At 39.3% G+C, this 19,570-nt stretch overlaps 1 protein-coding gene across 1 annotated transcript in view; it reads left to right on the forward strand.

Moving 5' to 3' along the window:
• The window catches only part of b4galnt4a (beta-1,4-N-acetyl-galactosaminyl transferase 4a), a 209,132-nt gene that overhangs the window by 111,797 nt on the left and 77,765 nt on the right, over positions 1 to 19,570 (forward strand). Inside the window, exons 4-6 of the mRNA XM_074677975.1 lie at positions 14,857 to 14,952; positions 16,734 to 16,824; positions 17,972 to 18,072. Of these exons, the coding sequence (XP_074534076.1) occupies positions 14,857 to 14,952; positions 16,734 to 16,824; positions 17,972 to 18,072 (288 nt within the window). The remainder of the gene's footprint in view (positions 1 to 14,856; positions 14,953 to 16,733; positions 16,825 to 17,971; positions 18,073 to 19,570) is intronic.

Below are 19,570 nucleotides of genomic sequence, written 5' to 3' on the forward strand. Positions count from 1 at the left end.
GTAGCATAAGTTATTTTCAGCTGGATCAGTCTGACTGCAGCCGAACAGACTTTTTATGTGGTTTTCTTTTATGCACTTCTCTAGCTTTCCTGCTGCTTCTGCATTATGAATGTAATCTGCACAAAGCAGAAGTACAGGTGCGCTGAACGCAGTATGTGCCTGATAATGCCACAGCTTGTGTTGTTTTTATGTAGCAGACTCTCCTTGGTGGGCTGGTTGTTTTGTAAGCAGGTCTTTTACTTTGTGTCGAACTTCATCGGACTGCACTCATGAGAGAGGAGAATGTCGAACAGGATGTTGGAGCGGATTAGATCCCAGACAGGGTGAGCAGGTCTCGTCTCACCTTAGATGGGTGGCCACAATGTTCTGCTAACTACACAGCTACTTGCTTGACAAAATGAACATTAATACTGGTGAAATAATCAATTAAACTCAAAATTTGAGCATTTTTTTGTTACTTTAATTCTGCTTTCTTGGGCTGTTGTTACTCAGATGAAACTGAAGATTTCTCATGAGAAAACATGATGAATAAGACCACATGAATCAGCCTGGTGGTGTTTTTCTGCCTCATCACTGTCAGACCATGATATTTCCTTCCAATTATCAGTCCTTAGCTACATCATCTCTACCTGTCAGTCAAAACACCTTACAAACATGCATAACTCTCTACTTTCAAATAGTCAAAACAGGTAAGTCATAAAAAACAATTCCTGAACAGTGATGGGTGCTTTTTCCCAGAAACTCGTGACCTTTTGAGGAATTCTGTTCATGTCTACAGCAGGAACCAAGGCCAACATTTAGTTCTGGGGTGGTTGATCCACCAGTTGAAAAAGTCTCAATCCTGGTATGGTTTCCAAAGGTCTACGACTGTTTAAGGCCTGTGATATAAAATGTATTATACTTAACTTAATACATAACTTCTTGGTAATCTTTTTGTTGTTTCTTGTTGTTGTTGTTAGGGATGTCCCGATCCAATCATGTGATTGGAATTGGGGCTGATTGAGGCATTTTTTAACGATCAGAGATCGGGGGAGAGGGAATCGGAAAAAGCCTGGGGCCTTAGTTCTTGTTTTTAATTAAAATGTGTATAATAGCACAGAGAAGCTGTATTTTTAATTTATTGATTCAATGCTGCTCTAAGTGGAGAAAAAAAGCTATATCCATGTTGGCTAGAATGATACCTTCATTTAAAAAAACTCAAAGGACAACTTGTAGGAGTGTTTTTTCTTTTCTCTTTCTTCAATGCATTGCTGAAAGATTGGATCGGGAATTATCGGGATCGGAAGATACTCCAAATAAAAAATCGGAATCGGATCGGGAGCACAAAAAAAACATGATCAGGACACCCCTAGTTGTTGTTGTTGTTGATGTTGTCAAAGTAATTTCTTGTGGCATTTTAAATTAGTTTGATAGCACAGCTGAAAATGAGACAAACCAGCAACTGCTGCAATGAGGACTGTAGTCTACATATGATGTGCACAGTAAAACCACTAAGCCAATGGCACCTCAGTAACTATCTTTTTGTGTGAGAGCCTGAAATGTAACAACGACCAAAATGTAATTTTAAAAAATGTTATAAAACTTATAATGTAATAACTGACCCAAAATGTAACAAAGTATTACATTTTAAGTTTTATAACATTGTTTATTACATTATGGGTCATTGTATGGGTTGTTGTTACCTTTCAGGCTCAAACAAGCCTAATAGCTGTTATTTTCCTCCGGTGACCTTTACCTGAATGTGCTGCTGGTTGTCAAGTTGAGCAAAGCTGTTAAAGAGAACGGGTTCTTGAGAATGGATTTTAACAATTTTTTTCTTATGATGTTAAAATATACCCTTGTTTCAGTCTTTATTGATATCCCAAAGTCATGAATCCTGCTAGAAGTCTCCAAATAACAGGGTTGCTATTTTAGCTGGAGCACCAGTCGATCCTTACATAGGCTTTTAGATTTTGTCTCCTCGCTTTTTGTTGAACTTAAATTTTTTGGTCCCTGATACTTTTGGTCACACAGCACTTTGAAACAAGGAAGAGAATAATTGAGATCAAACTTTTTTTTTTTTAACATGGCTGTTCACATAATTATATTCCCCCTTTGAAAAATGGGCAGATCACCATGAATGTTCCTACCTCTTCATGGACTTCTAGAGCCATCCTCTTTTTTAACAGCAGGAGTTATTGATGCATGGAATTAATGGACAACTGCTGATCAGGTAGTGACCAAATAGAAACAAATATTTAACTCAGCCATGTAATTACAAAAATTACACCCCCATCTGTTTGAATTAAGTGCTAGAATGTATTGGGTTTTGAGCTGCCATATGTGGAACATATCTGTTTTTAATCTCATCTGGCCTAAAACCACCCGATGCCTGAATACTGAATGGCCTGCATGAATCTGTGGATGATGCTTTTGGCATAATTCAAAATGCACTACTTAGGAAATGAGGAGTCACATTGATATGAAACAGCCGAGCTAGGCCTGCAGCCAAACTCGGAATCTGAACCATGTAGACTAATTGCACGAATGTAAATGGGTTTCATGGCCTGATCTCAGTGAGGAAATTGGTCTTGAAAACCCTGATTTTCCATGTCCTCTTGTTTTTTATTTTGAAGTGAAAACTATTAAACTACAGGATGCGTTTGCACCAAAAGACACTGGCGTGATTTTACTGACCAAACATAATTTCTTATTTATGGTTTGGATTGGAAAAGTGAAGCTTGCCTGAAAAGGGAAATAAATTTTGCAGCATCCTCCCCTTCCACATTTTACACTACATTAGACACGACTAGCATCAAAGTTCACTTGAAGAAGTCAACACGCCACTTCTCTGACTCATTTCCAGCCCACTCATAAAGCAGCATGTCACTTAGTTTCTTTGACTTTCCTGAAGATTCAGCATCATTTCAAAAATCTCTGTAAACATGCTCAAAAACCTCCTCCTCTTTTATCCCTCAGACTTCTGCCACGTCAAGCCAATGCCAAATCTGTCAGAGATCATGGAGCGCAGCCGGTTTTCATCCGCTTCGCTCACCAGCTATCTGTCCTAATTACCAGCACTAACTTGTGTTCCTGATGCACGGCCAAGATGGCAGAGGTCTGAGGCGTAGACTCAGGCTAGTGGAGGTAGAGCAGTGCCATATGGTGGCTGTCATAGTCTGGCAGAGGTCACACGGGCATCCAGAACAATTTAGACAGGCAAAATAAAAAAAATCTGGACCTTACTTTTTCCTCTCTAATGAATGCACCCAGAGAAACAGAGAAACAGAGAAGTAAATCTGGGTATTTTTAGAATATTTCCCATGACTCCTGGTTCAAGCAGGTTGTTGCAAGCCCCTGTATGAGATAAAAGAGGATTTACAGCTGTTAATTTAATCCAAAAGTGAGTAGGATTAGCATATCAAACTGCTGTGGCGTGGACTTCCTCACTGTCAAGGACACCAGCATGACAAGGAAACGGATGTGGGATAAAGATCGCAGAGAAAGAGAGAAGGAGGGAGAAAGCATGTCTGCTTTTCTGAGGACTCAAGCATGGCAGGATAAACTATCATTTGGAGCAGAGCTGACATGGATCCAAAGAGAATTTCAGCATAATGAACATTTTTTATTTAGTCAAGAGCAGAGAGAGTGATGCTAAGAGGGATTAGTGATGCTGAAGTCATGCTGAATTTGATATCAGAGGGACGTTCAGGATTTCTTTTCTTAAACCAGCTACTAAATTTGGAGTCCAACATCAATGAAATTTAAATCCTAGGTTTGGCTGATCTGATAACTGGAGTGTTTGAATCAAGATACAGTGCTGCTTTGGAGAAATGACCATGCCCTTGTCCAGTTATTGTGACCTTACGTGAGAGTGACTCTATGATCAAAATCCATCATCAATTCCAGATATTAAGCAATGAAAAATTCAGTGGAGTTATTTTTAACCAGAGTACAGAGAGAAGGAATCTTTTCAGAGAAAAAAATATATATATATGCTGAGATGACTGAAGGATAATGTCAGCTTTTAAATTTACATCACATTTATAAATGTTTCATAAGCCATCACTCGCTTTAGATGAGCTCACGCACAGTACTTGATTAATGAGTAGTCACTGCTTTTCATGTTCCTGAATTAATGAATTAATGTGTTTTAAGTGGTTATAGGACATAGATTAGAAAAGGATTTTGTACATTTTTAAATCATCTACTTACATTCACCAAGCATTTGTATATGCCTGAATAGTAAATTTGTGAGGGCAACATAAACATGATATAAATGATTACATACACTAAAATGATCTTACAAACTACTAATCATTCCTAAATAAATAATCTTGGAGAACTGTTTTGTGAATGAAGTAATAATTAATTTATAACTGCTGTTTTCATCAAAGCAGAAAAATACAATCATTAGTAAAATTATAGATGAGGTCATTAATGAAGGGTGACACATTTATCATCTTGTTTGCAAACTCAATACCATTAAGTAATAATGTAGGAAAAATACTTTATAGGTGATGAATTCGGGAATTACAAATCCTTTACAAATATGCTTCTTGATGATGAGTAAAGCATTTATAATTATATAAAAAATTGCTTAATTAATGAGTAATAATATGGGGGAAAATGCTTTGTAAATAATGAAATAAGTATTTACTACTCCTTGCACAATGTGCCTCTTGATTATGAGTAAAACTTTTATATTTGTATTTATTAACTATTCATTAATAATTATTAATGTTAGGAAAAAAGTCATTCTTAATTATGAATTTAATATTTATTAATGCTAACTAAGGGCTGCATGGTGGCGCAACAGTTAGTGTTGCAGCCTCACAGCAAGAAGGTCACTGGTTTGATTCCCAGCTTGGCTGTTGAGCCTTTCTGTGTGGAGTTTGCATGTTCTCCCCGTGCATGCATGGGTTCTCTCCGGGTACTCCGGCTTCCTCCCACAGTCTAAAAACATGCTCATCGGGTTAATTGAACACTCTTAATTGTCCATAGGTGTGAGTGTGTGCATAAATGGTTGTCTGTCTGTTTGTGTCAGCCCTGTGATTGACTGGCGACCAGTCCAGGGTGTACCCCGCCTCTTGTCCAATGACAGCTGGGATAGGCTCTAGCCACCCTCGACCCTGAACAGGATAAATATTTCAAAAAATGGATGAATGATTAATGCTTAACTAATGCTTAATAGTTTATAAAGTGTTAACTAATTCTTCTATTTAAACTAACTGACTTAATGTTGTCCTCAGGTGGTGCTTTAATGATTTTGTGCTGTGGGCATGATGAAGTGCATGAAGGGAGTGTGGCTTCAATAGCCCTGCAGTCAGCAATGTGCTGCTATGTGGTCAAGGACTACCATAGATATTACAGTGAACTTGCATGAAATGTGGTTGTTTTGTCCATAATGAAGCTAAAATATATGTACCTTAGCTATTTTAAATCAAAATTTTATTTTTTGATGTCTCACAGTGGTTCTGCTCAAAATCACAACATATCTACACCCTCACATGACATAAAAGAGCTGGATTTTTTTGTTAGTTGTAATAAGTGTGCTTCATCTTGCCTGTTAACTCCACCTATTACCTTATAACTGAACTACTCTGACAGTGATGATGTTTTTCAATTCTTTTTGGTGTTTTATAGCAATGCACAGGTTTTATTTATGTCTGATGCAGAAAGAGAGAAGAGGAGAGAACAGCAATGTCACTCGGTCCTGCTGTGTATTGGTCCAGTCCTGTGGGCTGTTGGCTGAGAGCTCCACACCACTGTATGATGAATGACTTCTAAAACATTAGCAGTGAGAGAGAGATTTTAAAAAAAAGCAGCTGCAGGAACAGACGCTGCCTCACAGTTCTTCTGGATTTGAAATATTTAAAGGGTCCCTGCAGAAGAAGACTTGTTGAGCTTATTTGATTACCACCACAATCTTTCAAAAGTATGTCCTAAAAATAGTATTCTACATTTTGAGAAAACTTTGGATATATACATTTTGAGTGCATAGATTAATTTATGGTTGTGTAAAGGATTAGACCAGGGACTAGAAGCTGAAATAAGACCAGGATTCCAGAGAAAGGTAATGTCAAGAGCTGCTGCTGTCAGAAAGATGAGATCTTTGTGTCGAAGATTTTTTTTCCACTTAACTCAAAAGGCACCACGATTTTACCCCACTCTTGCCTCTTTATTCCCCCATTAACTCTTAACTAACACTGTACTCAGGTTAAAATTAAAGTAATCGATAACAAGCTATTTTTTTCCTCATTTTATCTTGTTAGCTAATAAAGTGTATAGAAAGTCGCTAATCGCTAATTAATTAATTAATTCATTCATTCATTCATTCATCATTATCTATTTGTTCATTCATGTTTAAATGCTTTTTTATTTCACTCTTGTATGTATGTATGTATGTATGTATGTATGTATGTATGTATGTATGTATGTATGTATGTATTTATGTGTGTGTATATTTCTTATTAGTATTATGGTCATTGTTCTTATGATTCCTTTTATTTTTCACCTTTTTCAATCAATTTTCTCAATTCTAATCCCTCTTTTTCCTCATATATTTTTTATCTTCTTATATATTTTGTTGTATGTGTCATTGGCCTTTGTTATCCTCATTGTAAGTTTTTTTTTTTTTTGTTAGGTACATGGCTTGCCAATGCCAGGATGCACATATTCATTCCAACAAATGGAAAAAAACTTTTTTTAAGGGCCAAAAACTCAATAAAAAGAGTGTGGTAAAAAATGATTGAACAGACATGATGTTTATCATGTGTGTAGAAAATTCAAAAGGACTTACAGCAGCTAAATGACATCACTGCCCAGAGCAATAGTTTGATAATGAGGAATTAATTTAATTTTGAGTCTATCATTTTTTCACGAAATGTCATATGATTGTTTCTAAATATCTTCCTTTTTAATTTCCCTGTATGTTGGAAATCAGAATTATATATCTCTTTAAATTGCCTACAGGTGTGAGTTTGTGAATGGTTGTCCATCTCTACGTTAGCCCAGTGATAGGCTGGTGTTCAGGGTGTGTCCTGCCTGTCGCCTGATGACAGATAAGCTTCAGCCCCTCTTTTGAAATGTCATGAGCCCTGTTATTCGATTTCGTCAGTCCGTATTTTAAGAGTATATCTGCTAAAAAACACACAAAAAAAAGAATTTTTCCCAGATATTTGAACAGCATTTTCTTTCAGAGAAGGGTGAGAAAACAGACAGACACATGACAAAGGTTGGATCAAGTATCACAGCTGGCCCCTCACTCAGAAAGAAAACACATGTAGTGAGGAGCTGGAGGAGGACTCCCACTTTCACTATTTCTTCATCCAGACTGGAGGAGGACAGGAGAGACGATGAAGTGAGATATTTGTCTTTCCTCATTGTTCCCTCAGTCTGTTTTTCCCTTTTCCATCCATCTATCACACACAGCGCAACAAACAAACAGGAGGCATGAATGTGATTGCAGTCGTGTGAGTGATGGACAGTTTGTGCCAGATAAGAAAAAAAAATCTCTTCTTTTGTCCTCTTTTCTCCTTCTCACGTTCATTACTCCTACATATTCTCTGCATCCATCCCCCTCATGTTATATCCCTGGCATGAATGACGACATGTAATTGTAGGACAGATGGCAGATTATACAAACCCTCATTACAGTAGTTGATGAGGCTGGAATCTAGATCATATGAACCTTATCTTCCATTTTTATTCTGCTCTCCTCTGTGTGAAATGAGTTCTCATTATCTCTTTGCACATAATCTCTTCAAAACCTCTGCACCTTTGAATCTGCTTTTTCTCCCTCTGCCTACCTGCTTGTCTTGCTTTCTTTTCTGTCCTCTTACTTGAATGACTAATGGGCACAAAGAGATGAGATCAGTTTGGGACACACTCCAAATGCCCTCTGATCTCCCTTAGATCCTATGAGAAGTGTGTTCAAACAAAACACCGTTTCGCCACTGTGACAGGAAGTATCTCGTATGTGATAAAAGGCATTTGATCGTTTGTTCAGCGCTTTAATTTCAGCAGCTAAAAATGCAGTACAGCACAAGTGTGTACAGTCAGCTTTAATGCAGCCTCTCCCATTGTAAAACCTCTAAAGAAGTGGGCTGAGTATTTCGTATCCCCCATCCTTGTTGGGAACATCATGTCTCACTTCTCTTATCCAAAGGGGGATTCACGGTGTCAGTCAGTGCAATTGCTCGTCAGTGACTGCTTCAAGCGGCCATTTGTCAGCGCCTTCTTTCCAGCAGGAGCGCAGAAGGCTGCACCAGATTTTTGAGAAAAAGGAGACGGCATCTTGCAGGAGGGGGAGGAGAGGGGGAGAAAAGGGAAGGTCTGATATGTGCTCTGTTTAATAGTGCGACCAGATGGGCGAGGGGGAGAGGAGACATTGTGGAGCAGTGTGGATGGAGGTATGCAAAGACGAGCTCGCAGAGAAGAGGCTATGTGGAGAAATGTGGTTGGAAGGAGACAGATGTAAAAGTGCTGTGTGAAGCAGCTTACTTTACACTGTTTTACTCCAGTTGTCCTGATTTTTCCTCGCTCAGCCTTCTTTCTGTGCACCTATCATTCTCCCAATCCTGACTTTGCTATCCTCTCTGATCATCTTTGACAGATGGCATCCATTGTTCACTCCTCCCCCTTTATTTAATGTCAGTCAGAGCTATAGGTGCTCTGCTGCTTTGAAACTGTGGCAGCTTAACAGTGTATAGCAGCCTTCATCTGGAGTGTGATGAGGGTGGATGAAGCTGGGTGAACAAACAGATAGGAGAGAATAAAAGGACTCCTGCTTCAGAGAGACTGATGAACACTAAGATTTTTGAAATGTGACTAAATATCACAGTATTGTAAAAATCATGCATTACTTGCAGGATGTTTATATCAGATAGGAAAGCTCAGGGGAATGTTAGGAATAGTGGGGTTTGTATGCAGCAAAGAGTGTTGGCCAGGAACCAAACCAGCAACTGCTGCAAGGTCGGACTCCTTATTACATTCAGTCTGCAGTCAAACAGACTGGTTTGAGTCTATTTTAAGTTGATTATAACAAGGAAGCAATTCTTATTAGTGTCTTAATTGAGAAATGAAATGAATGCAATGAAACATATTTCATGATCTTGACCTTTAGGTTTTTTTCTTCAAAATTGTTTTGCTTCACTTGACCAGCGTTGTCTAAAACCTTGACAGCAGTCAGTAGCAAATGAAAGGCAATGATTATCTTTATTTAAAAAAAAAAAAAAAAAAAAAAAAAACTTTTATTCTGTGTGAATACGCAGGTTTGCATAGACAGTACAACGTGCAGCAAATTGCAATCAAGTGCACCACAAACAAAAACACCCTGTAGTAGTCTAAAAAGCTGTTTTTGCTGTCTGTAAGTTTGTTAAAGCGACATTTAAAAGTGCAGTTGTGTTGTTGTTACCTGTGGTAGAAGAGAGCAGGAAGTTGATACGGTGGCCTAACAAGGACAAAATCACATAGTAAAAAGATCAACACAGTACTAGCTGACCTATATCATATTTACTGTATATTAGTGCACCAACACCAGAGGCCCTGGTTAAGGAACACTGACATTATTTATAAATGATTATCATCATTGTTTAAGAGCTTCCTATTGGTTTTAATCAAGTGGAAACCTCAGTTCGAAGAATATGAGACAATGTGGAAGTGCTAAAATCTGCTGTTTCTCGAGTGTCCACTTGAGGCTGGCTCTGGAAGTACCAGAAGTCACATACACACCAAGCCAAAAAAAGCTGTTTCAAAGCAGATATTAACCTATTTACTGCCTGGTTCAAAAAATGTCTCCTGTCTCAGTCACTGATTTTGCTATCAGCACACACTGTACGGGGAGTGAATTTTTCTCTAACTCGGCCGTTCAAAGGTTATTATGATTGCGAGCTTGCCCAATCAGAGGCACAGCTCAGGTCACGTGACAGACAGGCGCCCTATAGCTGTAGGCAAAGCCCTTGCCACTACCAATATGGCCGCGATAGTTGATGTGCTTCATTTTCTGTTTCAGAAACAGATGGGTGACGTCTAGGAGACTACGGCCATGTTTTATACAGTTTATTATTTTAATGTAATTTAAATCAAAAGTTTGTGAATGGTTTAAATAGAAATTTGATCCTTTTTATAACCTGACGAACATTTGTGATGTTATATTTCTGAATCAATATCTTAACGCACTCACACAAGGTTTATCCTTCCACTGAAGGCAGCAGAAACCACAGTTTGGGACAGTGCACTTCACCTGGAAGATGCATAGATGTGATTTTTGCCAAAGAAAAAACGTGCAAATATAAATATTCTAAAATGATAAATAATTCAACTAATTGTTTATTCTGTGCATTTGTTTTAAACTACAACTATATGATGTGCGCTGGATTGGCAGAAATGCACAATGGGGTTGTTATTTTGTAAGCATAGAAAATGAGTTTTAGTGAAAATATCTTTATCCTTCAGGCTAGTTCATCAATAACATAAAGCGCTACATGTGATGCTGAATATGAACCAACCTGTCTACATCCTGACTTTTTAGCATTTAGGCTACAGAGAAAAAGCCACTTTGTGACATGTTTTCTGTGTCAGCCCACCACAGATGCACATGTCTAAGCTGACTGAAACAAGCAACCACAAATAAATAAAACAGAAAGATATGATTGGCATACAGTGTTTGTTTGATCTGAACATTTCCCTTAATGTTGCGCTAGAAGTTAGAATTGCTGGTAAAAAAAATTTTGGGTTTAAGTGCAGTGAATTATGACTCTTGATACCTTTTGTTGGTGGATCAGAGGCCTCGTCTGTCAGTGTATTTTGGATTACAGAATGGAGGACAGCAAATGGAAGTGAATAGGAAAGAAAGGCAGAGGAAGTTGTTCCATTTAGAAACCCATTTGTCACACTCCACATCCACACACAACTACTTTAAAAATAAAAGAGCCACACCCATGAGAAACCATCTTAAAACAAACTGTTTATATGTCACAATTCATCTTCATCCCTAGTATGAAATGAGGACTCAGGGAGGAGACCAAATGAGATGGAGCGAGAAGGCAGAAGGAAGTGTCAGCCAACAGCTGAGCTCAGGACAGCTAGAGACAGAGAGTACAGGCATGCATGTCACATAGACAGAGATGGGGGAGAAAGAGGAGCAGAAATAAAGAGGTCAGAGGGAAGAATGGATAAATTTAGGGGTAGTGGCTGAAGGCTTTGAGAGGGACAGACGCAACACTTCAAGGGGAAAAGGCACAACACATAACAGGAGTAAAGTGAAGGGATGACGGGGTGAGCTTAGCACAGACAGACCTTGCACAGAGCTGTCATCCTCAAGATAGAGCCAATTATACCCATGCACCCCTCACAGGAAGCCAGCTCCACAGCCCCTGGCTTCACCAGAACTACACAGGGATTTTTGTGTTTGAATAATCAGAGATTTTTTTGGTAGCAGCTTTTTTATTTTTTTATTTCAAAACAGGAGCAGTGAGGAGGAGACCAGGTGGAAAAAAGGTTTGCTCTTAAAACCCTCAGGAAATCTATTAAAAGCTTTACATAAGGCATATTTACACAGGGAATAACCCCGTCTGCTGAATCCTCCTCACCTCCCCCTCACTGCCAACCCCATTTTTATAAACATCAGATATTCTTGCTCATCTTTTCAACTCACCACTTCTCTCTGATTTGGCTCACTTGACCCAGCAAATCCCAATGTCTTTCCGTCTCTTTCCCTCATTTGCCACGGTGTTGTTTTCTCAGCAAGAGAAAATCTGATTAGTGCCGATAAAAATCCCGGCCTTAAAGTCAGGAGTTTCACTGCTCTGGACTGACATGTTTTCAAAACAAAAGCAGCTCATGTTTGATACATGAGCTGTAATTGCTGTGCTGCTGCTGCTGCTGTCAGTGTTCGGGGCACGTAGGTGACCGTAAGGAGCGAGGGTGAGGGATGAGGAGTATCAGTGTGGGTCAGGCCTTCTGTTGGAATGCCTGTATGATAGTGAAAGAGCACGACACATTTCATCACTGTCTTTTTACCTTAAACGTCAGAATGGATGCAGAGTAGCAGTCTTCAAGGTTTGCCCTAGAAAAGACCTGTCTCACCTCTCTAAACCTGCACTGTTAAATGCAACTTGTTGTTTAAACGTAAAAATAAAATGCAAAAATATAATGTAAGGGGCTGCCCCAAAATTCTATGTTAGGTCAAAAAATGCATTTTGTTGTTTTAACACCAACAGAAGTTATCTTCATAAAATTAAATGTTTTCAGTCAACCCTTGTCTTACTTTGGTTGACTTAGACTGGTAAGTTAACTCAACTTCTTCAGGTAGTTGTTTGACATAATTATTCTAATTCAACTCAACTAAAGGTTTCAGTTATGCTAACCTTTCATTTTTGTTTATGTAATTTATATTTGTTAATTATGTTAACTTTTTCAGGTTGTTGTTAGACATTATAAATCTATTTTCCAGACACATGGTCTGTATCGTGGGGTTCAAAAGTCAGGTTTGAGCTATGAGGCACAGACACTTGTTCCTTAACATGGAAGGTTGACATGGGAGGTTCTTACTTATGGTGATAAAAAAAAATTAATTCACAAAGGTATTCAAGATGTTATTTCGAAGGTTGTAGGGTCTGTGTATGTTTTGGTAATTGGATTTTCTATTCAAAAAATGATATCAAAAAACAAATCGGTGGTAATTTTTTGTATTTTTTTTTTCTCAAATTTTGAAATAAAAATTGAAAAACCTGTATCAAACAAAAAAACAAGTATTTATTTGATTTTAGTTTTCAAATTTAGAAATACAAATTGAAAAACTGGTTGATTTTCATTTTCCATTTCCAAAAACAGAAAATAAAGTGTCAGTAGACAGAAACAAAAAAAACTCCTGTTTTTGTCATATTGTACAACTGGAAGTTACCTTTCAAAGTAAGAGCACCAGTCAGGACATTGCTGTGTAGGCTAAAACTTGGGTGACCCCAAACGAAGACAGCTTTTCATTTTGTTCACTATAAGGACCCTGTGAACCCCTGGACCCATGCAGTCTGCTTGATATAGTGTGGGGTCACTGTCAAATAAATAAGTGAAATTCAGATAAAATACATAGAAAATAAAAGCATTTATTATTAATCATTTGGTTTTTAATCTTATACAAGCTTATAGCTATGCATAATCCCTACAAGTTTGATGATGTAAGATACTTAGGCTGAAACAGTATAAACCTGATGTTTTGCTTCATGGTAAGGCTGATGCTAAGTCTAGCACTGATCCAATTCATGTCTCAGCAGCATGCACTCTTTTCATGATACCCCTTCATCATCCTTCTTACGTGTGTAGGTCCCATCTGAAAAATTAAATACAAAACAGACGAACAAGCATGACCTCCACGTTGAAATAGGACAATACAATGTGCATGTTTCTTTTCTTTTTTGTATTATGGGATTTGTCTCTGTTGAGATTTGTATGAAACAAATATGTTTAGTAACTTAATTATTTATTATTGCGATTAACGGGTATAGGAAATGCCAGTTAAAGTTTGTAAGGATTTCCTCTCTCCATAGCCACACGCACACACCTACATGCATGCATACACACTCGTACTTTGCTGTTACACAGCAGCGCCACAATTATTCTTCCATCCTACACAGCACCGTCCTGACTAGCGCTCTTACTTTCAAAGGCAACTTGTAATAGCACAAATGGAAAAAACAGGTCATTGTCATATTGACATACAATAATATGCGAGAAGAATAAATATGCAAAATCACATTTTAGAGTGTGCTGATGAGGTCATTTTCCCAGCCAGATTAATTGATTTAAAACCCAACACTTGTTGACTACAAAGCTGGCAGCTACGCACACAAAAAAGGGTTACCTTCATCAAAAGAAAAAAATTGGGCCATAGCTTTTGCTTTGATCCAACCAGGGAGCCCGTCTCTTCATGTCTTTTGGTAGGAATCGGCTTTCTGCTTAACTCCAAATATCTGTGGCAGCATTACAGTGAGAGCCTGCTGGGACTGCTGTCACGCATTACAGGCTGGCATATGTGGGAGCAGAAAGTAGATGTGTGTTGGTATAGTTGGTTGATCATGCAGTATGAAAGTTTAAAGAGTTTGCGAATCATAAAGTGAGACAGATGCCAGAAGAGTAAGGCTTAGCTTCTGTGCATCTGCAAATGTGTGTTTGTTTGCAGATGTGAAATCATGCAAATGCACATTTCTCTGCACCTTTGATCTCTGCTGTATCTGAAGGTATTAAAACACCACCCCTGGTCTGTGTCTCATTTTCTCTGTATAAAATGCTATATGATTAATACTTGTTCATATAAGAGGGTAAAGAAGTTATTTTTTATCCCTGCCCTTTATTTGTGATTCTTAAAATGTATGTTACCCAGAAGCCCTCACTTCCAGAGCAGTATGACTTTGACACTCGAGTCATCCGAGAGTCATTTTTTCTCATATTTGGGCAGATCTGCAAGTGTGTGCATCTGTGTGAGAGGGAACACTTCCCCAAGGCAGACTGGTTTCACCATCTGTCCTTGCTGTGTCCTGTGATTTCCCTGTGTAATTCAGACAAATGTCAGTGTATGGGCAGGGGATGAGCTCTGACAAACTGCTCCAGACGTTCTCAGTTCGCGCTCTCCCCCCTTGGTACTCCTGATGAGCTCTCTGTCACTTTTTCTTATCGAGGATAGTGAGAACATTTGAATTCACATATCCCCAAGAACTCTTCTCTCCTGGTGGCAGTGGAGATCTTAAATGACATGCAGCACATCCCAGCACAGAGATCATTCTCCTGACACCAGCTCATATAGCAGATGGAAATGTGTTGCTGTTACTCTGCTGCATGTACTGACCTGTTTCCTCTCCATGTCTGATTGTGTGTTTGCAGTATAAGGGCCAGGCAAACCTGCATGTGTTCGAGGATTGGTGTGGCTCATCTGTAGCCCAACTCAGAAAGAATCTGCACTTCCCTCTCTACCCTCATGTGAGTATCACCAATCAGGCTGAGTTACCCTGCTAGTTTTTGTCTGCAGATTTCATAGATTTTGTTGACAAACATACTAAAGGAAGAGTCTGCAGGAATTTTTGTTACTTGTTAGTAAACACAAGATTCAAACTGAGCTCCTCTTTCTTGGACCAGTGCTGGACTACCTGAACACATTCACTAGCCCAGCAACCACCTGCAGTAGTGGGTCTCTACATGGAAGAGACTTAAGAAACGTGCACCAGACTTGGCATATTAGCACAAGCTAATAAAAAACATTTGATTCATTCTAAGGCCAATCCCAAATGTCTTTCCTACCCCTTCCCCTTGACCCTCAGTTTTAAGGGCCAAGGGGAAGGGGTACAGAAAACATCTCTTAGAAATGAGACGCTACTCGATCCCCACTACGTCATCACCCCTAGATGCTCTCTGACTGTTGTAGAGAGCATCTAACTGTTACTCACTTCCAAACAAAACAGATTTTTACAAGCTGATGATAAACCCATGTCAGATTAAGGTGACAAACTCACAGCAAACAGACACCGCTACCTTGCACCGTGTCACATAAGTAACGAGACAGCTCAGCCATGTTACGCAAACGTTATGGTATTCAAAAGCTCTATTATAAAGCTTCTGAATACTGTTACATTCGCTTTTCATAGCTTATGTAGCTGATGCAGCTCCTGAATGCAACTTAGCTGTCCAATCTCTCATGAAACACAGCCCACCACAGTGAAGTCCGTCCACTGCAGACCCATCACCCTGGTCTGACATTGGTGTGGCTATTAGTAGCTGTAGCTGTGGCTATAGCAGTTGTTAGCTAGATCGTTATAACAAGGGATTAAAAAAAAAAACAGTTCTAAACATGGCTAATATCATTGTGAAGTAGCAAAGGATTGAATATCTGAAAAAATAGATTTATACCATGGGAAAATTGTATTAAAACCCTTGGTTTCAAGTGGTCCTGGTTTGTCTTCGTTTGAAGGCATGTGTAGCCCTTTCCCTTGATCTTACGGAGAATTGGGACACCCCTTCACTACACGTGCAAAACCAAGGGCTAAGGGGTTTGACAAGGGCTAGGGGGTAGAATTGGGATTGGCCCTAACGCACGTTCCCCTTTACGCCCAGCTTCTCTCCAAGTGCCCAGACGTTTGTAAAAGTTGAGCCAAACTTCACCCTCAGTTTGTAAAGAGCTTTATCAATGTGGTGTTTCGTTTCACTTAGGTTGTTTTTCTTGCTCTGTGTTATGGCCACAGTTGTAGCAACTCAGAATAGCTTCTTTCACTTACTGATCAACATGCAAAGTCACTTGTGCACTGGGCTTGCTGTGATTGGCTGATGTAACCATGCTTACTCTCCACCCAGAAACGTCCCAAAACAACCTAAATATCAACATACAGGCAGAGGAGAAGGCTCAAGGCAGACACAGACACTGACACACATGTATAGAGGCCCAAAAGTAACCATTGAGCTCGATTATTCCTGCGAAACTTGACAGGAAAATTCTGCAGACCCTTCCTTAATCTGTGGAACAAGGAAGCAATTAATGATGTTTTTAGCTGACAGGTGGTGAGTTAGATGTGCTTATATTTGCAGAGCATGCAGTATAAACCTCTTCACACTTTTGTTTGGTGCTTTGCCTAGTCTTAGGTGTTAAGCTATGACTGTAAACCAGTTGCTTTAGTTTTTAGGGTAAAATACCTGTTCATCCTTTTCCTTCATGAGTTAAAGCAACAACTGCTGTATTCCTGACCTCATTGTATCTCTGTTTGTTTTTGCAGACCAGAACCACAATAAAGAAGCTGGCAGTGGCTCCAAAATGGAAGAACTATGGCCTGAGAATATTTGGCTTCCTTCACCCGTACAGAGATGGTAACTAGCTCATCTTATTAGCGAATAAATCCTCAGGGGCTAAGGGCCTTGAAGCATGTGTTCTTTATGAAAGTCGACAATTTCCCCAGCCTGGATTAATCCAACTGCCTCAGAGCCACTAATATAGTAGATATTCACATTTTTATTAGGGCTGAATGCCAGAGATCTCACAGCTAAATCTCATTGCCCTCACAGACCTACCATCAAGCCCTGTTGCTATGGTAACTAAAAAGCCTTACGCCCAAGTGCCCTTACACAAATTGCAGAATATGAGCTTATTAATTAGATTAGTGTTCATTTCAGTCTTTCATGTAGCTTTTGCTGGTGGTTTGAATCTCTCTGGATGATGGCTCAAAGGTCAGACAATCCTCTGGATTCCAACAAGCGCTCTAACAAGTGCCCTCCAGCCTCCATCCCAGGGTTTGACCTTGAAGATGTTACTGTAGATTGAGGCAGTTGTAACTAATTGTTCGCTGTATCGAGGTGCAATTCTGCTTCTTTAAGTATGTGAAACAAAAACATAACACTATCAAATTACAGAACATAAGCACAGTACTTGGTAATATTTTTATGCTTTACACATTGTTTTAGCTAACTTGTGCCTTTTGTTTGCTTTTTAGTGCACAGTTCATGTTGTAATACCCAATGCATCTTGATTTTCGCAGTCACAGATATCAGCTGTTTCTTGTTTCATGATACAAAAGTAAATGTCCAGCCACATGCTTAAGCTGGACATCAGTCACAAGGAGAAAAATATGTAACACATCACATCCATAGCACACTCATAACACTGAAGACTTAATCCAATCTATGTCTTTAAAATCACGCATGATCTTATTCGCCAGACTCTACTGACTGTTTAATCGCTGTCAGTGCATCTCTGTGCACAGTGTTGTTGTCATTCACACAGCTGTCACATATGGATTGGAAAGCTCTAATAACAGTTTTATTTATTCATCTGTGACCACGTGTGTAACATCTGACCCCTGCCAGCGGCCATCTGGCAAATCATCTTAAATACGTTTTACTCCTATGGATCTATTTGATGAAGTTGTGCTTCTTTGATACTGGTGTGATTGCAGTTATCTGTGGTTACACATATCCACTCCCACTAACACTCACTTTGATCATTTTCCTCTCGCTCCAGGTGATTTCCAGTTCTCTGTATCGTCCGACGATAACTCTGAATTCTGGCTGAGTCCTGATGAGAGCCCTTTAAATGCGAGACTGCTGGTCTATGTGGGACAGGTAAGGGCTGAGCTCTGCTGCAGTCTTTTACAATATCTGAACCCCAGAAGAAAAGAAACTCCTCCTAAATCTGAAAAGGCCCCTGCATGCTTCATGCTTTCTGATTCTAAGGGTATTCAAATTTTCAAGTACAAGTACCCTCTCTGGTTTTGGCTAATATTGCTTAGCAACAAGATTTTTCTGCAAGAGGGTTACTGAATCACCTGGGGCTTAAAATAGTTGCAAGCAACTCAATGTCATGATATAAATAGAAAGAAAATATTAGTGTTATGTTTACCTCAGGGAAAGAAACAATTCCTTCAAACCTCTGTCATTATTAAAATGACTACATTATACTTGCTCAACGACAGGCGTAGCTTGAAATAGCATATAATGTTCTGTGATGCGTTTCCTTCAAGACAATCATGCACACAGTAACAGATTTGACATAGTCAGATGGAAAACTTTTCACCATGTTTATTACATTGACTGCTTCCCCTAACATCATTCTTAGTGAGGGAGGCTTAAAGGTGAAGTCTGCAGGATTTTCCATAAAAATTGAAATGTCAACTTTTGCAGGAATAATCCTGCTTAATTGTCTCCTATGGGCCTTTATGCATGTGTGTCAGTATCTGTGTCTTCCTTGAACCCTCTCCTCAGCCTGTATGTTAATGTTTTGGTTGCATCGGGATGTTTCTGGGTAGAAAGTGTGGTTACATCAGCCAATCACAGTGGGCCCAGCGCACAAGTGGCTTTACGTTTTGATCAGTAAGTGGAAGAAGCCATCCAGAGTGGCTACAATAGTGGAAGCAGCACATAGCAAGAAAAAACAACCAAAGTGAAATGAAACAGCAAACAGATAAAGCCTTTTACTAAACAACGGTGTAGCTTGGCTCGACTTTCTTTTGTTTTGGGGCACTTGGAGAGCAGCATGGGGAGAAGAGTGACGTGACTTAGTATGTGTCAGACACTTGTGATTAGCTTGTGCTAACATGCTAAATCAGGTGCATGGATCTTGAGTCTCTCCCAGGTAGAAATGTGATGCTACAGGTTGTTGCCGGGCTAGTGAATGTGTTCACATAGTCACAATTGGAGGCTGTTGGTGTGTGCTGCCGCTGGCACTGACCCAATGAGAAGTCCAGTTTGAATGATGTGTTTACTGACAAGTAATGAAAATTCCTGCAGACCCTCCCTGTAAATGATGGTATCTGTTAAAATCTGGAGGGAGAGCAGGCCCAGCTAAGTTATTGGAAATGTTAGAGCAGCTTAAAACAGCTCACATTTGCATTTAGCCTCTGGTATTAAGGTCTGCTTGTTCCCTGAGAGAATTCTGTTCCTTATTTTTCTGCTCACCACATTATCCCCTACTCAATTAATAGTTGACTAGTGTCAGACTGTTTTATTTGGTGATGTGTTATGTTGTATTACTTTGAGTTATAGCCTGTGTTGCTGTAGATTGTCCTCATTACCTATGACTGACTTTTCAGTTGCTGGGCAGTAAAAATGAGCACAAATAAAA

Source organism: Halichoeres trimaculatus, unplaced genomic scaffold (assembly GCF_033239565.1).
Source record: "Halichoeres trimaculatus isolate MK-OKI-2021-1 unplaced genomic scaffold, fHalTri1.1 fHalTri1_scaffold_10, whole genome shotgun sequence".
NCBI lineage: Eukaryota > Metazoa > Chordata > Actinopteri > Labriformes > Labridae > Halichoeres > Halichoeres trimaculatus.